General features: G+C 49.9%; 1 protein-coding gene across 1 annotated transcript in view; it reads left to right on the top strand.

Annotated features, from left to right (window-relative positions):
• Ak8 (adenylate kinase 8) overlaps positions 1-22110 on the top strand; it is a 126133-nt gene that overhangs the window by 27565 nt on the left and 76458 nt on the right. The window contains exons 6-10 of the mRNA XM_028883338.2: positions 10263-10344; positions 11040-11111; positions 12179-12379; positions 16371-16502; positions 20140-20229. Coding sequence (XP_028739171.1) covers positions 10263-10344; positions 11040-11111; positions 12179-12379; positions 16371-16502; positions 20140-20229 — 577 coding nt within the window. The remainder of the gene's footprint in view (positions 1-10262; positions 10345-11039; positions 11112-12178; positions 12380-16370; positions 16503-20139; positions 20230-22110) is intronic.

The following is a 22110-nucleotide window of genomic DNA, read 5'->3' as shown; positions in this document are numbered from 1 at the left end:
CATAAAAGGCAACCGAGGGCAGAGGGTCAACAAAACGATGAAGGTGAGTGGCTGACCAGCTCACCCAAAGGAAGCATGGCACCCCTGCCCAGAGGCCAGGCAGGCAGTGGGTGCATGAGGCTGGTCCCGTGCACTCCTTCCTTGAGCTAGGGAGAGAGCAGGCATCAGGCTGGAGATGCAGCCCAGGTGGTAGAATGCTTGTGTGGCAAGCAGGAGGCCGATGTTCCATCTCCCAGCACGGCATAAAGCTAGGCATGCTGGTGCACCATGATGGCAATCCCAACACTCAGGAGGTGGAGGCAGGAAGATCAGAAGTTCAAGGTCATTCTTGGCTACGCTGTTGAGTTCAAGGTCAGCCTGGGATACATGAGACCCTGTCTCAAGAGAAAAAGAGATGCCAGCTCTAGCTCTTGGTGGAGGCCGGAAGCTGGGTTCTGTCTTCCTCGCTGAGAACCACAGAAGTGTCTTGGCTGTTGTCTTTACTCCACATAGAACCTGAAACTTCTCTTGGTGCTCACAGGTGAATTTCTTTTAGCCCTTGTGTGCAATCATGACAATTCTGATTTCACAACAAGTGGGGGGTGGGGGAGGGTGGGCACTGGGTGTGCTTCTGACCCTGAGTTTTAAGTTTACTTGATAGGTTTCCAGAATCCTGTCTTAGTTAGTGTCCTATTGCTGTGAGGAGACACCATGACCACAGCAAGTCTTACAAAGAAAGCATTTAATTGAGGTGGTTGGCTTTCAGTTCAGAGGTTCAGTTCCGTCATGGCAGGGAGCACGGTGGCGTGCAGGCAAGCATGCTGCTGGATAAATAGCCAGTGTCCTACATCTTGCAGGCAACAGGAAGTCGACTGACTGTCACACTGAGTGAAGCTTGAGAAACTACCACAAATCTCCACCCTCATTTTGGTCATAGGTTCTGTTCCCGATGTCCGCGGTACTTTACGGTGGAAGTGTTACCCAAGCAGAGGAGCCCAATCCATCGCACAGAACCAGGGCACGCTTGCTTTATTCCTCCTTGCAGTGTTAACTGGGTTGACATCCGTGGCTGTCACTCCATGGACATGGGCCACTGGGCCACTGTGGAGGCTCAAGGACTGGTAGCTGTCACTGGCCCACCCACAGCTCTATGAGGCCTCTGTGCAGATGCTACCAGGAAGGACCAAAGGAGCTGGAAATGAATCGGAGGGTTGAACTCCTGGCACAGCCGCCGGGCAGAGCATGGGATTTTACCACCACATTATCAACCCTCCTTTATGGGGCTCATGGACCCTCAGGCTGAGGCCATGGTGAAGGTGATCTAAGGGTGTGTATGGGCTGATGTCTGCAGGCTGAGCAGCAGGCTCATTGTGGCTAGAAGAAGTGAGCCTCTGAAGACACAGGAGGCCTCAAACCCCCTCTCCAGCCACGGGTCAGCCTGCGGTTTTTCCTGGAACAGTGTCGGGGCCCAGTTAGTTTTCAGATGACAAGGAAAATAGCTGTGGCCTTGAGTTGTGTGTGTGTGTGTGTGTGTGTGTGTGTGTGTGTGTGTGTGTGTGTTTCAGAGCCAACATACACACAGGAAACTGAGGCTGGGAGAAGATTGTTGACCTCTGAGGGAAAAGAGTCAGGTGGAGATTAGGATGCTGTGCCAGTAGCGGGTTCCAGGCATGCTGGAGACAGCCAGGCAGTGGAGAGGTGAGTGGTGTGCGGCCAGCGCCAGCTGAGGGAGGAGCCACTTTATTGTTGAATAAGCCCATGTGACTTGTCACCACCCCACTGCCACGCCCTCCCCAGTACCTCATGGGAACTTTGCTGGCTTTGCACTATTTTAGGAAACTCACAGGATTCTAGCAGGAGAGTCCAGCTGTGTGAACAAAAGCAAATTATGGGTATTTTGCGGGGGGTGGGGGGTTGATTTGTTTTTAGATCTCTCAATATTTAGGCCAGGCCTTGAACTCCTGGCCATCCTGGCCATCCTGCCTTAGCCCCCCTCCCCCAGGGCTGGGATTAGAGGTGTTCATCACTCCACCCCCATCCCCAAAAGAACTAACTATGTTTTGATGTCCAAAGGGTCCTTAGAGGTGACTGATCATCCTGGTTGGCTCCTGTTTTGTATAATGAATGCCGTGTTCATTCATTCACTCTCAGCTACTGGGCCAAGGAGCTAAGTTACGGTGTCCTGGACACACCTCCAAGCCCAGGGGGCTTTGCTGGCTCCCTGTATGGGAGCACAGTGTGGTTTGTGTGCTGATGGCTAAAGCCGGATTGGGGTACAGGAGTTGGGGGAGGGCACAGTCAGGCATGAACTTGCAGCAGTGAAAACCAACTCACCAGCGCCCTTGGCTGGCTGAAGTATGTCTGCACCAGGTCCTGTTGGGGGAAACTACCTCACCTGGCCTCTGGAAGGCCAGCCTCTCCTCCCCACAAGCCATTTCTGTGTGGAGTTGTGCAGACCCAAGTAAGATTCTTTCTGCAGCCAGACAGAGATTAGTCTAGCTAGTTGAGAATGGTAATGTGAACCTGTATCCTCAGCACTGAAGCAAGGGGATCAGGTATATATCAAGTTCACGGCCAGTCTGGGCCACACACACAAAGAACAGTTCACTTTTCTCAAAATTATAAGGGCCGTGCTAAAACTAGTGAAGTCCGGCCCATCTCCTTGCTTCCTGGTCTTGTGGTGGCATTTTTTCTTTTAGTGCTATATTTTCTTTATTTAGTGTGTGTATGTACATGTGTGTGCAGAGGTCAGAGGGCAACTTGAGGGGTCAGTTTTCTCCTACCACATGGGTTCTGGGAATTGAACTCAGGTTGTCAGGCTCGGTGGCATGCGCCTTTACCTCTGTGCCATCTCACTGGCCCTCCTTTTCTCTTAAGTGTTTGGGGACCACCTCCCATTTCATTAGAGAAAAGGGAGGGCAGTGCGGGGTTTCTGATGCCTCTCACACTTGCTTTGGCAACTCAGACTTTGGGCCAAGGGAATGCGATTGGAATCCAAGCCCCCAGTCTCTGTTGGCCTCCTGGAGCCCTTGGATGAACCAGCCACCAGCTCCCAGATGCCTCCAACGGAGCCTTCTCTAGTGATCTTTAGTTGGAGCCAGGAGGAGATGGGGCAGTTCTGGGGGAACCCCCAGGGAGCCCCCACACTCTGGCTTCCCTTCGAGGAGCCAGGGAGGAAAGAGAAGCACATCACAGAGGCGGCGGCCCAGGGGGCAGCCAGGCTTCCCACAGGCCTTGCTAATTGTGCTTTGATAAGTCAGCAGAGCAGAAAGGGCTGGTGTTGTGCACAATGCAGGCCGAACCTCGCTGCATCAGGCCATGCTCCGCTGCGCCCGCCGCGCTGACTTCCCTGGGCTGCCTGGCTTCTCTGCTCCCCTTTCTTGCAGCCGTGACATCTGCTCGGTGCCTGTCCCTCCTGTGATACCGCGCCCCTTGCAGCTGTGCAGACCCCCAGCTCTGCGCGGAGTGCCCTGAGCATACGGCCTTTTTGATGTGTGATAAAACAGAGCCGAGCCACGGGGGTACGGTGAGCTAAGGCATCGGAATATCAATTAACCTGCTCGGAACAAAGCTGGGGCTCCGGTGTGGAACAGACAACTCACTGAAGTGTCAAGAAGATGGATAATGTATTCTAATTAGGGGTTGCCTGATACCTCTGCACCAGACCACTCCTGGATGCCGGACCCACAAACCTAGCGGAGCACAGTGGTGGCGAATGTCTCAGTGTCCCTGTCATGGCTGTCATCCATTGGTGTTTCCGGACTGATTACTTCTTGCTTTGCCAAAAGTGTTCTCAGCTCTGGTCGCCATTTCCTTCTCAGCTCTGGCCGCCATTTCCCCTGGAAAGGGTGGTCCGTTTTACCACTGTGCAGCAAGCCTCTGTGAACATGTGTGCTCTGGGGAAGAGGGCTTTCTGGGCCCCAAGCCGGGGGACGATCACACTGAAGCCTCTATCCAGCCACTGTCCCTCCAAGGGCAACTGATATGGACCCACATGGACAGCATAGGGATGGAGGTGTCTATGCTTCGTGCCCTGTGGGACAAGGGGCTGCCGCTGCCATACCTTAGAAGCCTCCTTCCTTAGTGTCATCCTCCAAGTCGTAGCAGGAGTCCCTTCCTCTTCCCAAGGTCTCCAACCCACACAGGTCATCATCAGCCCAGGAGCCAGGGTGTCCCTTGTTTTACTGTCTTTTCCTGGTCATTGGGAACCCGGCTTTTGCTTGTGCGAAGTGGATGAGCACTGCTCCCGTGAAGAACTGGAAGACCTTTGGACCATGAGCTGAAACCTGCCGTGGACTCATGCTCAGGGAGGCAATATTAAAATCAGGTCTTTCCAGGAAGGTCTGCCACTTCCACCTTCCAGACGTGACTCAAACCTGCAGCTCCAGAACTAGGAAGGCTGAGGCAGGAGGATTGCTGCAGCAGGCATAAGCTGGCCAGGTCTACATACCACGGCCCTGTCTTTAAAACAAAGAAAAGGGGGCTCAAAACTGAATGACCAGCTGAGCAATGGTGGCACACACCTTTAATCCCAGTACTCGGGAGGCAGAGGCAGGCGGATCTCTGTGAGTTCAAGGCCGGCCCGGTCTACAGAGGAAGATCCAGGACAGGCACCAAAACTACACAGAGAAACCTTGTTTCCAAAAAACTAAAAGACAAAAAACAAAAAACTGAATGACCAGCTCTTGTGTTAGAGGAAGCAGTGACAGGGCTCATGGTTTCCACTCCCTCCACCCCCATCATAGGATGCGTGTAATTGTGCAAGTGTGCATGCGTATGTGTACAGCGCGCATGCGCACGGGCATGAGAGAGAGAGAGAGAGAGAGAGAGAGAGAGAGAGAGAGAGAGAGAGAGAGAGAGAGAGAGGGAGGGAGGGAGAGAGGGGGGAGAGAGGGGAGAGAGAGAGAGAGAGAGAGAGAGAGAGAGAGAGAGAGAGAGAGAGAGAGAGAGAGAGAGAGAGAGAATGAATTTAGCTGAAGTTCCCAAGGACGCTGGTCCCCTCTTCCCGATCTGGGAGGGAGGAAGTGGGCTGCAGCCATGCCTCGGCCCCTGCATTTGCTCGCATCTGTGGGGTCCTCTTCCTCTTGTCTACAGTCCAACTTGTCTGTAACAAGGACTTGGGGGATCCAAAGCCGTGAATTGTTTTCTCTCTTTTGTCTCAATAGTTCTGAAATCAAGGCTCTGTGGCAGCATTCCCCTGTATAAAGGATGGGTTGTTTTTTTTTTTTTGTTTTGTTTTTTTCAATGTGCTTTAGGATGTAATTTGTTTAACTTTTTATAAAACCATCAGTGGGGGCTCTTGGCACTGGAATATTTCAATAGTGAAGAAATGTGGATGTGATAGCATATGTGTGCACATGTGTGGGGGTCAGAGGTCAATGTCTGGTGTCATCTTCTATTTCTCTGAACCTTGATTGTTTGTTTGTTTTTGAGAGAGGGTACCCTGTGTATCCCTGGCTGTCCTGGAACTCACTCTGTAGATCAGGCTGGCCTTGAACTCACAGAGATCGACCTGCCTCTGCCTCCTGATTGCTGGGACTAAAGGAATGTACCACATTGCCTGGCTCCACCTTATTTTTTGAGACAGTCTCTCACTGAACCTGGAGCTTGCCATTTCAGTTAGACTGGCTGGCCAGCAAGTCCCTGAGACCCTCTGGTCTCTAGTTTCCCAGAGCTGGGGTTTTAGGCACCACCACCACGTCTGATTTTTTAGGTGTATCCTGGGGAATACAGACTTGGGCACCCATGTTTGTGCATCAAACACTACCCACTGAGCCATCTCCCCATCTCCATGCACTTTTGATTCTAAAGAAAAATGCCCTTTGCCAGGACCTGCTCTCCATCCTGTGAGTCAGGGTGGGTTCACCCATCAGTCCATTCTCTGACCACAGAGACACTGAATCCTCGGGATGACTGGGAGGAGGGTCTCTGGCGAGAGGAGGGCTTCTACAGCCTCCCTTCACTGTGAAGTGGACCGGAAGCCATTTGCCTGTTTGCTTTCACTCTCACAAAGTTCACTTCGTGCTGGGCAGTGGTGGCGCACGCCTTTAATCCCAGCACTCGGGAGGGAGAGTCAGGCGGAGCTCTGTGAGTTCGAGGCCAGCCTGGTCTACAGAGTGAGATCCAAAACAGCCAGGGATACACAGAGAGTTTTCAATCTAAAGGTATAGATAATGTGTGAGTGTGTGTGAGTGTGTGTGTGTGTGTGTGTGTGTGTGTGTGTGTGTGTGTGAGTGTGCTAACTCTAGGCTTTCTGGGCTTGAAAAGACTCTAGCACCTGTTAAACACAAAGATTGCTGAGGGACATACGAAAACAAAAAGGAAGAGGAGTCATTGACTTCTGCTGTGGAACATCAACTGGTCATGAATTAATATACACATTCGGTGCTGCTCCAAAATACTCAGAGCTTCTATCTCAAAACAACAAAAACGGTTTTGATGCTCGCCTGGAAGAATGCATTTTGAAAAAGAAGAGAGGATAAAATGTGTTCTGTTTAATATAAAACAATAAATTATAAAATTGTGGTAACTTTAAAGGTTAAATAAAAATAGCTTAGTAGTCTACAGGCAGGAAGAGGTGACGGGCAAGTTCATGCCAGCCATTACAGCTTGAGAAGAGAAGCGTCAGATGGGAGGGTCTTTTCCAAGGTTGGGACAGCTGGGAGCCTCGAGGCAGCAAGTTAGATCTTAGCTTTAAGTGTTCACAAAAGAAAACATGGTTCTATTAAATATTAAGTGCAAACACATGAGAGAACACAGTTTAAATACGAGTGAGTATTCACCTCCGTTCGAGGTAGGAATGGCCTGTTTATGCACCCACAAACACCAGACTCCAAAGCAAGAGTGCAGGCACCGATTTAATAGAAAAACCAGCATGTTAAAAACAACACTGAATACACTTGACGGCCTCAGGCAAACCCTGGAAAATATGGCGACAGTCTCTGCCTCAAATGGCTGTGGTAGTGTTTACCAAAATGGGTTCACTTCTTCGGATGTAAACTAAAGCAGTGCAGGCTGTAATTCTGTCTTGCTGGACAGGTTCCCCGCAGGGTAGTGTCCAGCATTGGTAGCCACGCAGGGAATGGAGACAGGCGCTCTTCCATCAGACTTAGAAACTGTGGTGAGATGGGGCTGGGGAGGAGGCCCAGCAGTTCAGGGTGCTGCAGCTCTCTGAAGGCCTGAGTTTGGTTCTCGGTACCCACATCAGATGGTTCACCATTGTCTGCAACTCTAGCCCCAGGGACTCTGGTGCCTCTTTCTGGCCTCTGAGGGTATCTACACAGACACGACACACACTCAGACACACAGACATATGCAAAAAATAACTATCTTTAAAACAAAAATTTTAAAAGATAAATGTACAACAGTTTAGGTTGCTTTTAGTTTTTAAAGAAAAATATTTATATGGTGTGTGTGCCGTGGTGTGTACTCGGAGGTCGGAGGACAACTTTGTGGAACCAGTTCTCTTCTTCCACCTTCCCATGTGTTCCTGGGATTGAACTCAAGTCACCAGGTTTAGTGGCAAGCCCCTTTCCTGCCCAGAGCCCTCTCACTAGCCCCAACATTTCAAGGATAACTGTGAGGCACTGGGATGGGCAGAAACACTGCACTTGATGCACTAGCGAACGTTTGCCGACTGGACTCAGGCGGCTGTGGACATTCCCAGTGGACGGTCTCAGAACACCCGGGATGTGCACAAATGCTCCTGCCATGTTAAAGAGCAGGTTAGACCTACTGTACTCGGTGTGTGCTAAGAAAAGTGGAGTTTAGATTTGATCTGGGTGATATCTTTTGTCTGGTGTGTGTGTGTGTGATAGTTATTCTTGGTTGTCTGTGGTGCTATATTGAGTACCCTAATAAAATTCGCCTGAAGATCAGAGGACAGAACAAGCCACTAGATTAAACATAGATGCCAGGCACTGGTGGCACACACCTTTAATCCTAGCACTCTGGAGGCAGAGAGCCATCTGGATCTCTGTGAGTTCAAAGCCACCCTGAACTACATGAGATTGTTTCAGCCTAGGAGAGAAACAGAGCCAGGCAGTGATGGCACACACCTTTAATCCCAGCACTTGGGAAGCACAAGCCTTTATTGGCTGGGTGGAGAAAGGTATATAAGGCGTGAGGAGGCAGGAACTAATTCTCTTTCAGGCTGAGGAGTTGGTGAGGTAAGAGGTGGTGGCTGTGGCTTGCTCTGCTTCTCTGATCTTTCAGCTTTCACCCTAATATCTGGTACTGGGTTTTTTATTATAAGACCTTTTAGAATATGTGTTACTATATCTGGAATTAACTAAAACCCAAGTGGCTAGGTATACCTGTGAGGAACTTTTTCTTAATTAAATCATTTGAAGTGAGAAGACTCTGTCCCCCCCTTTTTTGAGACAGTCTTACTATGTAGCTCTGGCTGTCCTGGAAATCACTATGTAGACCAGGCTGGCCTCAAACTCAGAGAGATTCACCCGCCTCTGCTTCTGGAGTTCTGGAATTAAAGGTGTATGAGCCACCATGCCTGGCCCAAGAAAACCCATTAATCAAATGATCTGGATTAAAAGTCTTTTAATCCAGATCATTTGAGGTAGGATGATAGACCTTTAATCCAAATCTTTTAAGGGGGAATAATTAATCTCTAATCTGGGCCACCCCTTCTGCTGGCAGCCTGTAGAAAGGACATGGAGGAAGGAAGCTTGCTCTCTCTGCCTGCTTGCTCTGGCTGGCAAGTCCAGTCCTCACAGGCACTAGAGCCTACTTCTGTGGGATTCCAGCGAACACTGAAGACCAGCTGAGATATCCAGCTCATGACTGAATAACTAAACCACTATAACAAATCCTCTCTCCCACATATATAAAATATGTATATGTATTATAGATATGAACATATATGTCCATGTGTGCAGATGCACATGTATATGTACAAATGTATATGCACATTTCCTATAAAGGCGGGGGGCCTCAGGTGTTCTTCCTCAGAAACAACCATACACCTTGTTTTATGAGACAGGCACTGTCTAGGCTATATGGCCAGCTGGTCCTAGGGATGCCCCTGCCTCCACCTCCCCAAGGCTAGGATCACATGTGTGCACTACCATGCTTGGTTTTGATCCTAGGGACCCCTTGTCTTAGCAATCCTGTATCTCAAAAAGACTTCAACACATGAAAGGGCTGTGCACCCAAAGATGTTCACTGCAGTATTATTTATAATGATGTATTAGTCAGGGTTCTCCAGAGTAACAGAACTAACATATATGTAATACATATATGTATATATATATTTGGGAGTTATTAGAATGACTTACAGGCTGTGGTCCAGCTAATTCAACAATGACTGCCTATGAATCAAAGATCCCAAACCAGTAGTTGTTCAGTCTATGAGGCTGGATGTCTCAGCTGGTCTTCAGTAGACGCTGGAATCCTGAAGAAGGAGCAGGCTCTAATGCCAGTGAAGGAATGGGTAGCAGGGGTGGGGGGTGGGGGGTGGTCGCTGCTTCCTTCCATGTCCTTATATAGGCTTCTAGCAGAAGGTGTGGGCCAGATTAAAGGTGTGTCTTCCTACCTCAAAGACCTGGATTAGAAGTGGATCTTCCTACTTCAAATTAAGCAAAAGTCCCTCCCAGGTGTGCCCCTCCATCTTTGGGTTTTAGTTAATTCCAGATGTAGTCAAGCTGACAACCAAGAATAGCCACCACAGATGGTGAAAATTGGTCACAGACTCATGAAGCTGTGGGTGAAGCTGGCACCATGGCCCAGTCACTTAGAGGATGTGCTATAAATCTTCAGAAACAGAGGCGGTGAAGGATGCTGGCATGCACATGCTGATGGTGATTGTGGCAGCCGTGGGAAACCTGGATGTAAGCTGCCTGCTATGATCATGTTCATGAGCTCTGGCTCCGAAGTGAGCAGCTGTGATGGGTGATGCAGCTGTCAGGCACGCTTCCTTTGTTGAAAAGGTTCCAGCCTTCTTCAGACCTTCTAAAATAGAATTTAAAATAGGGAGGGGCTTCTCCATGGGTAAAGGTGCGTATTGCTGTCAACACTAGTGACCTGAGTTCAGTCCCCAGGACCCATGGTAGAAGGAGAGAACTAACTCTTGAAAATTGCCTTCTGACCCCCACATGTGTGCTGTGGCAAGTACACACCTACCGACACACACACACACACACACACACACACACACACACACACACACCCCACACCTATCTACCCATCCACTCACACATGCATGCACAAAATAAATAAATAAATGTAAAAAAAAAAGTAGTAATGAACCCCCTCCATACTCTATCTAGGGCTGGATCCTGGATGGCATCCCTGAGAGGCGGGAGCAGGCGCTGATGATCCAGACTGTGGGGCTGGCGCCCAAGCATGTCAGTGAGTAGACCCCCGGCCCCAGCTGCCCCGAGGATGCAGTGTGAACCCTGCTCCTTAACACGGGCTCTCTCCCATCCTCTACCCTGGGCCCAGTCACTGCCCATGGGAGGGTTTCAAGACCTGGGAATTCAGCAAGAAAAAGACACATTAAGCCAGGCGGTGGTGGCGCACACCTTTAATCCCAGCACTCGGGAGGCAGAGGCAGGCAGATCTTTGTGAGTTTGAGGCCAGCCTGCTCTACAGAGCGAGATCCAGGACAGGCACCAAAACTACACGGAGAAACCCTGTCTCAAAAAACCAAAAAGAAAGAAAAAAAGAAAAAGACACACTAGGTGAAATCCAGCCACAAAGCTAAGTGTGTTGAGGGCTTGTCATTTAGAAAAACAGGGTTCCTCATCTCATCATTTAGAAAAGCAGGGTTCCTCATCTCAGGAATCCCCATGCTGTGAGTCTCTTTAGAAAACCAAGGGAAGGGTGGCAGAGTCGAATCTCAAGATGTCTACACAGTGATTTTCCACAGTGAAAATTGATGGCCAGGGACGTTTTCCACCATGGACTGTCCTCGGAATGATTTAGTGTCATCTGGGAGATGGGTGGCACGTGGGATTGAATGTCATCATACAGCAGAGGTCCCGAGGTTCAGATGTGTGGTGCCTGAGCCCTGCACACCTCTTGTTCCTTTCTTTTCTGCCCAGTTGTGCTTAATGCTCCAGACACAGTGCTGATTGAGAGAAACGTGGGGAAGCGGATTGACCCCGTCACTGGAGGTATGATGGTCCCATCCACCCCCTAACCCCAAGGGATTCAAGTACAGTGAGGGCATGTCCCAACCCACTCTCTGCTCTAGGCACTCCAGAGGGGCACACAGAAATCCCAGCAGGTGAGGGGAGAAAGGCATCTTGGGTGAAAGACAGAGTCTTGTTTTCAAGGAGCCAGACTCTCTGGGTTGACTGTGTCCAGGAGTCTGGGCTCGGGAGAGCTCACTTCGGGGCTCAGGGCTATGCACAGGGGACATGGTTCTGGGGACGGGTGGGGGGCCTGTGTCCCTCTTCCCAGGAAACTATGTGCCCCACACTGCTTGCCCCAAGTGTGGAGGAATAAGGCTCTCGAGTTTTCCTGAGAAAATTGGCATGTGCCACAAATGGGATCTTAAATTGCCACATTGTCGGGGTTGGGGATGAGGGGAAGATACCTCTCTTGGGTTTGGTTTTCCCTGGACTTGGGGTGAGAGATCAAATTGTTCTGAGGGTAAACTGAGTCTGTAGGCCCTTCTCAGTGCAAAGTGAGCACTCAGGGATCCGTGGCTGCCCTTAGTTCTGAGCTGAGGGGCACCACTGTCCTTTCCTTGAGATGAAGTGTCATGTAGTCTAGGTCAGCCTTGGGCTTGCTGCGTAGGGGAAGATGACCTTGAACGTCTGATCTTCCTCCTCCATTATAGAAGGTCTAAGACTAGAGAGCCATATGAGGGTCCCTAGCTTTGGAACGTCCTGGAGGGAGAATGGTATGCCAGCCACAGATTTGAGAGAGTGTCGTGACTCCACCAAGTATGTAAATGTCACAGGCTGCCACACTTGGTTTATGAGGTGCTGGGAATTGAGCTGAGGGCTTTGCGCATTTGAGGCAAACACTACCAACTAAGCTACATCTCTCCCCAACCCCATGATTGTCTTTTTATTGTTATGGCAGCAGCTGATGTTTTCGCGCATCGTTGTATGTGAGAGTACTTGCTGGCTGGGCATGGTGAGCCACATCCCTGGGCAGTAAAAACAGGCAGTGCAGCAGAGCCTGCAGCAGCCCTGGTGGGTACTCTAACTCTGTGCCTCTCCCTGAACAGAGATCTATCACACCACCTTTGACTGGCCCCCTGAGTCTGAAATACAGAACCGGCTGATAGAGCCAGATGGCATCTCAGAGATAGAAACGGCGAAGAAGCTGCTAGAATATCACAGAAACATCATCAGGATTCTTCCTTCTTACCCCAAAATCCTGAAAACCATCAGTGCAGACCAGCCATGTGTGGACATCTTCTACCAGGGTAAATACAACAGGCTGCCCCATGTCGAACCGCACAAGGGCTGTGGCCACTCTAACCACCTGACTGCCCTGCTCATCCCACTATCCCTCAGGCTGGCAGCAGCAGTAGCTGGGGTGTGTGGGGAACCTAAGTGGCAAGTCAGGATGAGCCAGCCACCTGCTGCGCATCACCATACCGCATGGCTGTCCATATCAGTGATAGGCGCTCAGGGCAGCCACGCAGAAATGCGCTATTTATAAATATTAAAGAAATATTTAAGTTTTGATATCTCAAAATCCACTTATCTCCTCCTGTCTGATACCAGGGGGGAAAAGCATTAAAAGTGTTTTGACACAATAAAATGACAGCAGACATTTGAGGCCCTTGAAGGCCCCTTTCTCATAGGCTCTTTCAGATCTCTTCAAGGGGGAAAAGTGAGGCGATGATGTATAGCTCGGCTTGTAGGGTGCTTGAAGTGTTGGCTTCCACATCAAGCCCGGCATGGTGGCACATGCCTGTAATCCCAGTGCTCAGCAGATGCAGACAGGAAGAGCAGCGGTTCAGGTCATCTCTGTGACACAGAGATTTTGGAGGCCACCCTGGACTGCATGGGACCATGTGTTTCAGAAAGAAAAGACAAATCATTTTAAGCCATGTGGCAGCACTTCTCTGTAAGGCCAGTAGTCAGGATGCTGAGGCAGGAAGAGAGACAATTTGTGGCCAGCCTGGGAAGCAGAGGATCATCCTGCAGCAAAATGTCTAATTTGAATTTGAAAAAACTCATAGGGCTACTGGTGTGGCTTCACTGGTAGCCCGCTTGCCCAGGGTGCCTGTGGCAGTCCCTGCCCTAGCAAAGTAGAGACAGGGACATCAGAAATGCAAAGTCATCTTCAGCTGTGCAGCAAATTTGAGGTCAACTGGGGCTACATGAGACCCTCTTGTACAAGGGGGGGGGGAAGCAATGTTTGTTCTGTGAGCATGAGGGTCTAGGTTTAATCTCCAGCATGCATGTAAACAAGCCAGGTGTGACACTATATGCTTATAATCCCAGTGCAGGGAGGTACAGACACACAGATCCCAGCTTCACTATTTGGTGGGCTCCAGGCCAGTGAGACTTTATTTCAAAAAACAAGTTGAATGGCTCCTGAGATTGTCCTCTGACTTCTACACAAATGTGCACACATGTTCATGTGCACCTGTGTGCAAGCAAACACACACACACACACACACACACACGCACACGCACACGCACACGCACACGCACACGCGCGTACATACACCAAAAAAGAAAAGTGTCATTTTGATTGGGTGTGAGTTTCAGACACTTCTTTCAACCCTCTGCAGCCTTCTCTGGCTGGGGCCTCTCTGCACACTCTGAGTAACACCAGGCCCTCTGCCAGCTGCCAACACCAGTGGGCAGCATCTGGAAGGTGCTGCTGCTTGCCATTTCAGGTTGAGACTGCCTTGAATTTTCCAGAGCTCGGCATCTTGGAAAGATCTTTAATAGCAAGCATCTACCACGTTTATCTTATGCCACGGTTCCGAGTTTACACATTAATTACTTCTAAAATACTTAATTAAATTTAAAAGTTCATATGATCATTCATAAAGAATTCATGCCTGGAATTGTAAATAAAAATGTGAGCATCTAAATATTAATTATTATTAATTAATAATGTGGAGAGATAAATTGGAAATCGGGCTGCGAGATTCCCTCTGTGTTGTTTTTTTAATCTCAGTACATCCAGCAGCCGTCAATTTCCAAAAAGAATAACTGGAGACTGTCTGGGGGATCGTTACTTCTAATTAACTTAGTTATTTACTGTAAATTAAGCATCATTTGTAAGCAGGCTGCTTTGCTGTAGTGTCTGTACTTTTCGGAGGTTCTGGACTACAGAAGGCCTGAGAGTTGAGAGCCATGGGAGGGTCCCCTGCTTTAGGTTGTTCTAGAGGAGGAATGGTACCCCAGCTGGAGCTTTGAGAGGGCTGTCATGCCTCTACCAAGACTCCAGACAGCAATGACTGTACGGCAGGACGAGAATGATAGCGCCCTCGTGGGACGGCAGGCCAAACAAGTGACTGTTTAATTCAGCAGTTCACATCACACGCTGTGATATGCCCACGGTGGTGGTGACCACAGCCTTGGTGGTGGTCAACTCCCACTTACCTGTGCTGCTGGTTCTGAAAAGACTGTAATCCCTAATGACCCAGTGAGACAGTCCTGTAACGAGGCCAGAGTTGAGGGCAGGGGAGACAGCTCAGCCAGTGGGGTGCTTGTGCAGGCACGAGGAACTGACTTTGGATTCCCAGCCCCCATGTCTAAAACGCAGCCGGTGAGATGATTCGGCTGGGAAGGCACCTATCACCAAGGCTGACAACAGTTCAATCCCTAGGACTCACACCCTGGGAGGAGAGAACTGAGTCCCTAAAACTGCCCTTTGACCTCTTCACATACACTGTGGCATGTGCATGTATTCAGACAAATAAATTCAATTAAAAAAAATTAAAGGCTGGTCTAATGGCACAGGCCTGTAATCATGGTTATGGGGAAGCAGGGACAGGTAAACTCCAGGTTCAGTGAGAGACCTTGCCTCAAAAGCTACAAGGTAGACCATGACTAAGGAAGACAACCAACACTGACCTCGAGGCCCCATATGCAGGAGCTTACCTGTGCATATGCAGCCCCTCCACACATAAACAGACACACGCATACCCATGGATAGACCACACACACACACCCTGAGTCCAAAGTCTGTATAATGAACAAATGCTGCTGGCCCTCAACTGGCCTGCTTTTTGCTTCACCATACCATCCACCCTCCAGGGGAAGACATTTGACTATGTCTGAGCACATTTATTGGTTGTGCTATTGGTAACCAGTGGCAAGAGGCCAGGATGAGCATCCAATGCCCCTCAAGCCAAGACTGGAAAATTCTGTAATAGACACACCTACAAATCCCCCCATAAGATGTCTTCCTGAAAGAGCCATGTTGGCCCAGTCCTTCCTCAGGATGGGATCTCCTTGACAAAGGAAGATTGGCAGGTGCCACTCACAGCTGGCCTGGCACAGGACAGCCTGGGGGCCTTGGCAGGAGGTGAGGCCTTGGGAAGGAGACCTTGTCTTGAAGGCTGTGAGGGATTGGCTCGAGTCTGTAGCCCCTTTGGTGGCCAGCCATCCTAGGCAGGTACCCGCCAGGCAGCTCTCTGGTGGCCCCCCTGTCTGCTCTCACAGCAACCCTCTTCTGGGTGAGCACAGGAGGGGACCTGCTTGATGGGAAGTACTTCCTCCCTGAACTTTCTGGCATCCTGTGCCTTCCCACAAGGAAGACTCCTCATGGTTTATGATGTTCACCCTCCCTTCCCACCTCTTTCTTCATCAAATGCCAGAGGAGCAGCACAGGTCAGGAGAACATGGCGGAGTCTGCCCGCTCCTGTGACCTATTTCATTACTGCCTTTTTGGAGTCTTGAAACAAAGTTGGTGTCCCTGGAGTGAGGCCGCACAAATTATTCTCCACCAATTCCTGAGTCCTTTAGAAGTCCCTGCACACCAGGCCCCTTCTCAGCCCGACGCACTTATCAAAGCCTGTGTGTAACACACGGCACGTACCTCCCCGAGGAGACTGGTCCTGGGGCTTCAGGTTAGAGGCTCGGGCTGGATGAAGACTGGAAACCACCTAACTGAGCAGTAAATGAGAAATGCTTTCATGTCTGGGGCCAGCCTCCCACCTACAACACACTCAGCCCCAATTCCAATTGGGGGCAAACATGGCTGCCTACAGTATGCTGTGGAGCGAGCGATTCCAGGCCAGTGCTTAGAAACTGCATCCCTCCCTGGGACCTCGGTGCCTGGGCCCAGCTGTGCAGTTCTCCCCCGATGGTTCCTGGATGGTCTGAATGTCAGGTGTGCAGAAGGGTCCTCCTGTGTTGCAAGCAGGCAGGGCCCACGCAGGGGTGTGGGCGGCCTCTTTTCTCAGGACCTGGGTTTGATATTCTCATATCTTCTTGTTCCAGCTCTGACCTACGTCCAAACTGGTCACCGATGCAATGCCCCGTTCACCCCCAAGGTGCTGCTCTGTGGGCCATTGGGCAGTGGGAAGAGCTTGCAGGCAGCCCTTCTGGCCCAGAGATACGGCCTAGTTGACAGTGAGTATCTCACCCGAAGTGTGGCTTCCTGGGGAAGAGACAGTGCCCGTTCTCTTCTTTGTCTTGGTTCTTAACCCTTCCCACCTAGTTCACCTCTGTAGGGAACTAAAGTTTTCCTTTAAAGGGCATCATCATAAAGGCATTAACCAATAAAACACGTCCGCAGCACCAAGGGCCAGAACCTTTCCTGGCTGTCCATCTTCACACCCACTGGAGCATTCTTCTCTCCGCGGTCCTCCTGGGTGTTTCCAAGCAGCCCCTCCCTGGCCCTGCTGTTTTCTTCACGGCCTGGCTCAGCTCCCCCCGACCCAGGTCACTGTGACGACAGGCAACACTTTCTGCACCAGAGGAAGACGCCTTGCTCTGCACAGTTTCAATAAATATTTTACCAGGCGGAGAGAAAAATATTGAAATCAGCTCTCGGGGTCTCTGCCGATGCAGTCCCAGGCGGCGTTGGCTGCTGGCCTGCGTTAGGGGGATCAAGGGCTGGGAAGGAGGGAGAAGCTGGTGAGGGCCCACAGCGCGGGTGCTGGGGACATTTAAAGGGCTGTCCCCGTGCGCCACAGCCCACCTAACCTCTCAGAAAGCGACTTTCCCCAAATAGTCCACACACGCAAATATATCTAGAGATAGAATATAACCGTTGCCACAGTTTGGTTTCTTTTGAGACTTGTCTTTTAAAGACACGGGGGATGAGGTGGAGAGATAACCGTGCCGTTACTCCAGGATTCAGTTCTTGGTAAGATGATGCGGGTTTCCACCTCTCCTTGTTCCCTCTCAGCCTGAAGAATTTCCTTTAACATTTCTTTCCCTTAACATCCGCCAGTGACAAATTCTCTCCCCTTTCATATGTCTGAAAATATCATTTCCTTGCCTTTGTTTCTGAAGAATGCTCGTTGCATATAGGAATCCATGTTGACAGACGTGGTTGTGTTTTCTCTCTCTCTCTGCACTTTGAAGGTGTCGTTCCACTGTCTCCTGGCCTGCGTGTTCTGATGAGAACTCGGATTATTTTTGTGTCCTGTCACCCTGCCTGTAGAAGCGTCTCCTCTCCCCCTCTGGCTGCTTTTAGTATTTTCTCTTGCTCGCTGGCTTTTAGCAATCGGAGTACAGTTACATAAAGGAATGGCTTACTTTGTGTTTATTCTTCCTGGATGTTATATCTGTCAGCAGAATCTGAGATTCTGCCACCACTGCCTTCTGGGTGTTCTGCGTCCCTCCGCTCCTCTCCCTGTTTGCCGGGACTCTGGTGACGTGTGTGTTAGCCTGCCCATCCCAGCCCTGCCTTGCCCGCCGCCGCCACCCTGTTCTGTGCTGTCTGTTTTAGGTTCTTCCTCTTTTCTTGCCTTCAGACCCACCGGAGACAGCCATGTTTCTCATTTACTAGATTATAGTTTCCAGTTCCAGGATTCTCATCTGGTCCCATTTTTCCGGTTTCCACTTCTCAGCAGGAGGTCCCCGTCTGTTTACTCATTTTAACTATCTTTTCCTTTAAGGTTGAAAACACACTTCTGCGCCAGTGCTCTGAAGCCTGGTGTGCTAATTCTGACTGTCTATTGTCTGTTGATCTGATTCTGTAGTCCATTTAATTTCTTGCAAAGGTTTGCATTTTTTCTAATTTTCCCAGTAATTTTCATACTTGGACACTTTAGCACTTGTGTTGAGAGTGGATTTTATGCTTCTGCATTAAGAATTTTAAGTTCGGGCCAGCAGGATGGCTCAGAGATGAATTCAGACCTGAGTTCTAGTCCCAGATTGAACAAGATGGCTGAGAAAAACTGCCTCCTGAGAACTTTCTTTTGACTTCCACACGTGTGCTAAGACACCTGTGCATGCATGCACGTACACACACACACACACACACACACACACACACACACACACACACACATGAAGTTCAGGTGACAAGGATCGCAGCCCAGGACTACTTGTTATTGGAGCTGTAAAGTGTGGCTTCCTGACTTTCTCTGGTTCCCTGGCTTCCTATGAAGGAACTCAAAGATGCTACCCACTGCTCCTCCCAGCCAGAAATGGAGGCCGAGCACTGCATTTGGGTCCCAGCCCTGTGACCTGAGTTATGAGCTCTTTGGGCACCAGATGACTGTCATGACGGAATAATCAAAGGGCAGTGAGCTTCACAGGCAGGCTCTCTCACACTGTCTGTGTCTTGTGTTTTCCTCAGCTGGGGAAACTGCCCGCTACTCAGGCTATAGTGCCGTGAGCGCACTGCCAAGGACTAAGTCTGTGGTAGTTGGTCTTTGCTATGCAGACCATTTCAGGGTTTGTTTTGGTTCCTTTAGTATGGACAAGAAGATCCTTAACTGAAGGTTATAAAGCCAAGACTGTATGACTGACAACTCAATACAGCTTTTAAGCCTTCTGACTGGGACTGGAAAGATGGCTCAGTGGTTAAGTGCTACATGACCATGAGGGAGGGCGTTTGGCCCACCCACCCATGTAACAGGCCAGATGTCCCATGCATGCATGTATCCCCAGCTCCAAGAGGAGTGGAGACAGGAAGATCTCTGGGGCTTGCTGGCCTCCAGCCTGGCCAAGATACATGGAGCCCCAGGTTCAGTGAGAGACCCTGATTCAAAGGAATAGGGAGAGAGTGAGAGAGGACACCTGATGCTCTCTTCTGACTTTAGTACACATGCGTGCGCGCACACACACACACACATACACACACACACACACACACACACACACACACACGGGCTGAGGAGATGCTCAGTGGCTAAGAGAATGTTCTACTCTTACAGAGGATCTGAGTTTGGTTCCCAGTACCCATGTCAGGTGGCTCACAACTGCCTGTAACTCCAGCTCCAGGGGATCTGACGCCCTCTTCTGGTCTAAGCAGGCATCTGCACACATGTGCACAGACACGCGGGCATACACATCATTAAAAAAACAACTCTGGCTTTGGAGAGGCATGAAAGCCTGTAGGTTTTGTTTGTTTGTTCTGTTTTTCATTCAGTCATCACTGACCAACCTCTCCCATGTGCTGGCCATGGCTTGAGGCTGAAGAGACAGTGGGATAAGACAGAAAAGCCCTGCTGCTGTGGCCATGCAGCCAAGGGGATGAAGACAATGGCAGCCAGCAGGTGGCTCCAACAGAACCTTCAGTTATGACTTAGTGTGTTTGGGATATCCCCTGGTCCTTCCCTGAACCCACCATCCCTCAAGCACCTTGCCAAATGGAAGGGCTGGGGTACCACCATGCTCCCCGACCTCCTTGCATCTTGCACCGTGAATGTGAATGCAGCAGCATGTCCCCATCCGCATGCTGTTCCTCCACTGCAGCCCAGAGAGCGCCAAGTCTGCTTGGCAGGTCTGGGTGTAGCCAGGGCCCTGCAGGAGCCTCCCTGTCAGCGACAGCCTCGTTAGTGTCTTCCCGAGCGGTCCATTTTTAATGTGCTTTGGCAAATGCATTCCTTTTCATTCTGCTTCTTCCCCTCTCTTCATTTCCAACTTCCTTTTTGATATTTACTTCCTCTCGGACACCCCCCCGCACACGCTTTTATATTTTTTTCAGCGACCTTCCCACCCCAGCAGGCAGTGTGAGCTGGAGTGCCTTTTTTTCCCATCCTTCTTTCTATTTAAAATTTAACGGTGTCTCCACTCCTCTCCCCCTCAGTCTGCTGCGGGCAGCTGCTGAAGGAAGCTGTGGCAGCCAAGTCAACCTTCGGGGAGCTCATCCAGCCGTTCTTTGAAAAGCAGATGACAGGTAGGCCACACTTTCCACTAACTGCCTCAGCCTAGTGGCTGGCTCCAGGGCAGGTGCTCTGTCCACCTGTGGGCATAGGTAGGGGAAAGGGGGGCCAAGCATTTGGGGATGCAGACGTGCTGTGCTTGTGTGTAGCAGGCTTTCTTGGACCGCCAGCCCCCAAATCATGACATGGAGACTTATTATTAATTATGAATGCTCAGCCTTAGCATAGGCTTGTTTCTAGCTAGCTTTTTTTCTAGTTTAAATTAACCCATTTCTATTAATCTATGTGCTGCCTCAAGGCTTTTTTTTACCTCATCTATGTACTGTCCATCCTGCTTTCCTGCTTCCTCCATGTCTGTCTGTCTGGCTGGCTGGCTCCCAACAGGCTGGCCCCCAGGCTGTCTGGTCGGCTCCCATTTCTGCCCACCAGCCCCACTCATCCCTCCTCTGCCTGTTGGCTGTTCAGCTTTTTAATAGACCAATTAAGTGCCTTAAGCAGGCAAGATAAAACAGCAACACATTTTTACATAGTTAAACAAATGCAGCATAAGCAAAAGTAATACATCTTTACCTAGTTAAACAAATGCAATACATCTTTACATAAACAAATGCAACACATCTTTACATAGTTAAACAATTATTCTGCAATGCAAACAAATGCAACACATCTTTACATAGTTAAACAAATATTCTATTCCACAATAGTTGTGGCTTGTTTTTTAGGGAAAGCCAAGTGGCATCCACGCCTGGTCCCATGCCAGACAAGTCACACTTGTGGTGGCTTGCCACTGGTGGTTTAGAACATTCCATTTCTTCCTGTTTAGAAGGTTCACTTTTCACAGATGGCCCAGAGGACAGCTTGCTAGGGAAGCAGGATCAGATAGCCTTTCCATGTACCCTGTGTTATCTATAGTCTGAAAGCATCCCTGGATCTGACTCTCCAGAAAGGGCACCTCTGGACTTCCTGCTAGGCCAGCTTCCTAAGGCAGGGAGTGCTGGGCAGCGTGAGAACCAGTGTGCATTGCAATGCTTTCTGGCCTGGTTCAGATTCTAGTACTGCCCCAACCAGCCGTCATGTGGCCCCAAGAAACCCCCATGTGTCTCTCAAAGGTCCAAGCATCTTGGCAGTGAGATGGAGAGAGGAATCTATGTGTGCAAGATTGTCATGATCACTGCCTGGACCATCCATTTATGGGGCCCAGGATAGCAAGGGCAGCTGTACTGCAATGCAGCCCAGCTGGTAGAGTGCCCTGCTAGGCATGCATGAAGCCCAGGGTTGGATCCCCAGCATCACATAAACTTGCGTGGTGCTGCACACCCAAAATCCTGGCACTTGGGAGTTGAAGATTACTCTCAGCTATATAATGAGTTTAAGGTACTCTGCAGATTTGTGCACTGAATGAATGAACAGGATGCCAACGCATGTAGCTGGGTGGCCTTGGCTTTTGCCCTGTGCCATACTATTCATGACTATGTGAAAAACTAGGTCCACCAGCAAACACCTAGGAGATCAGAGATTAAGACAGTGGCCAAGCCAAGGGACAGAGCAAACAGTCACAGATTTCCCAAGGGATGTACAGGGACCCTTTGACCCTTCCTGTAACATGCCCACATGCCTCCCCCACCCCGTCCCCCATACCCCACCAAATATGGAATTATAAAAAAAGTAAGCATTTGAGTAATTTCCAAGTTTGCATCCCTTGGGTTATTTTATGAAGTGTGTTTTCTCATGTCTGTAAGCTTGACAGCATGCCCAATTCTCCATTGAGGGATTAGATCAAAAGTCATGCCCATTAGCAATGGCATATGGACTGCTGTCCCTGTGGCATGCCTATGTCAGAGTGCCTGCTTCCTCCATCTCTTTGCCACCAGCATCATCGTCTGCTGCTGCTGATG

Source organism: Peromyscus leucopus, chromosome 4, assembly GCF_004664715.2.
Source record: "Peromyscus leucopus breed LL Stock chromosome 4, UCI_PerLeu_2.1, whole genome shotgun sequence".
NCBI classification, from domain to species: Eukaryota; Metazoa; Chordata; class Mammalia; order Rodentia; family Cricetidae; genus Peromyscus; species Peromyscus leucopus.
The sequence above is the reverse complement of the archived record's forward strand: the minus strand, read 5'-3'. Positions and strand labels throughout refer to the sequence as shown.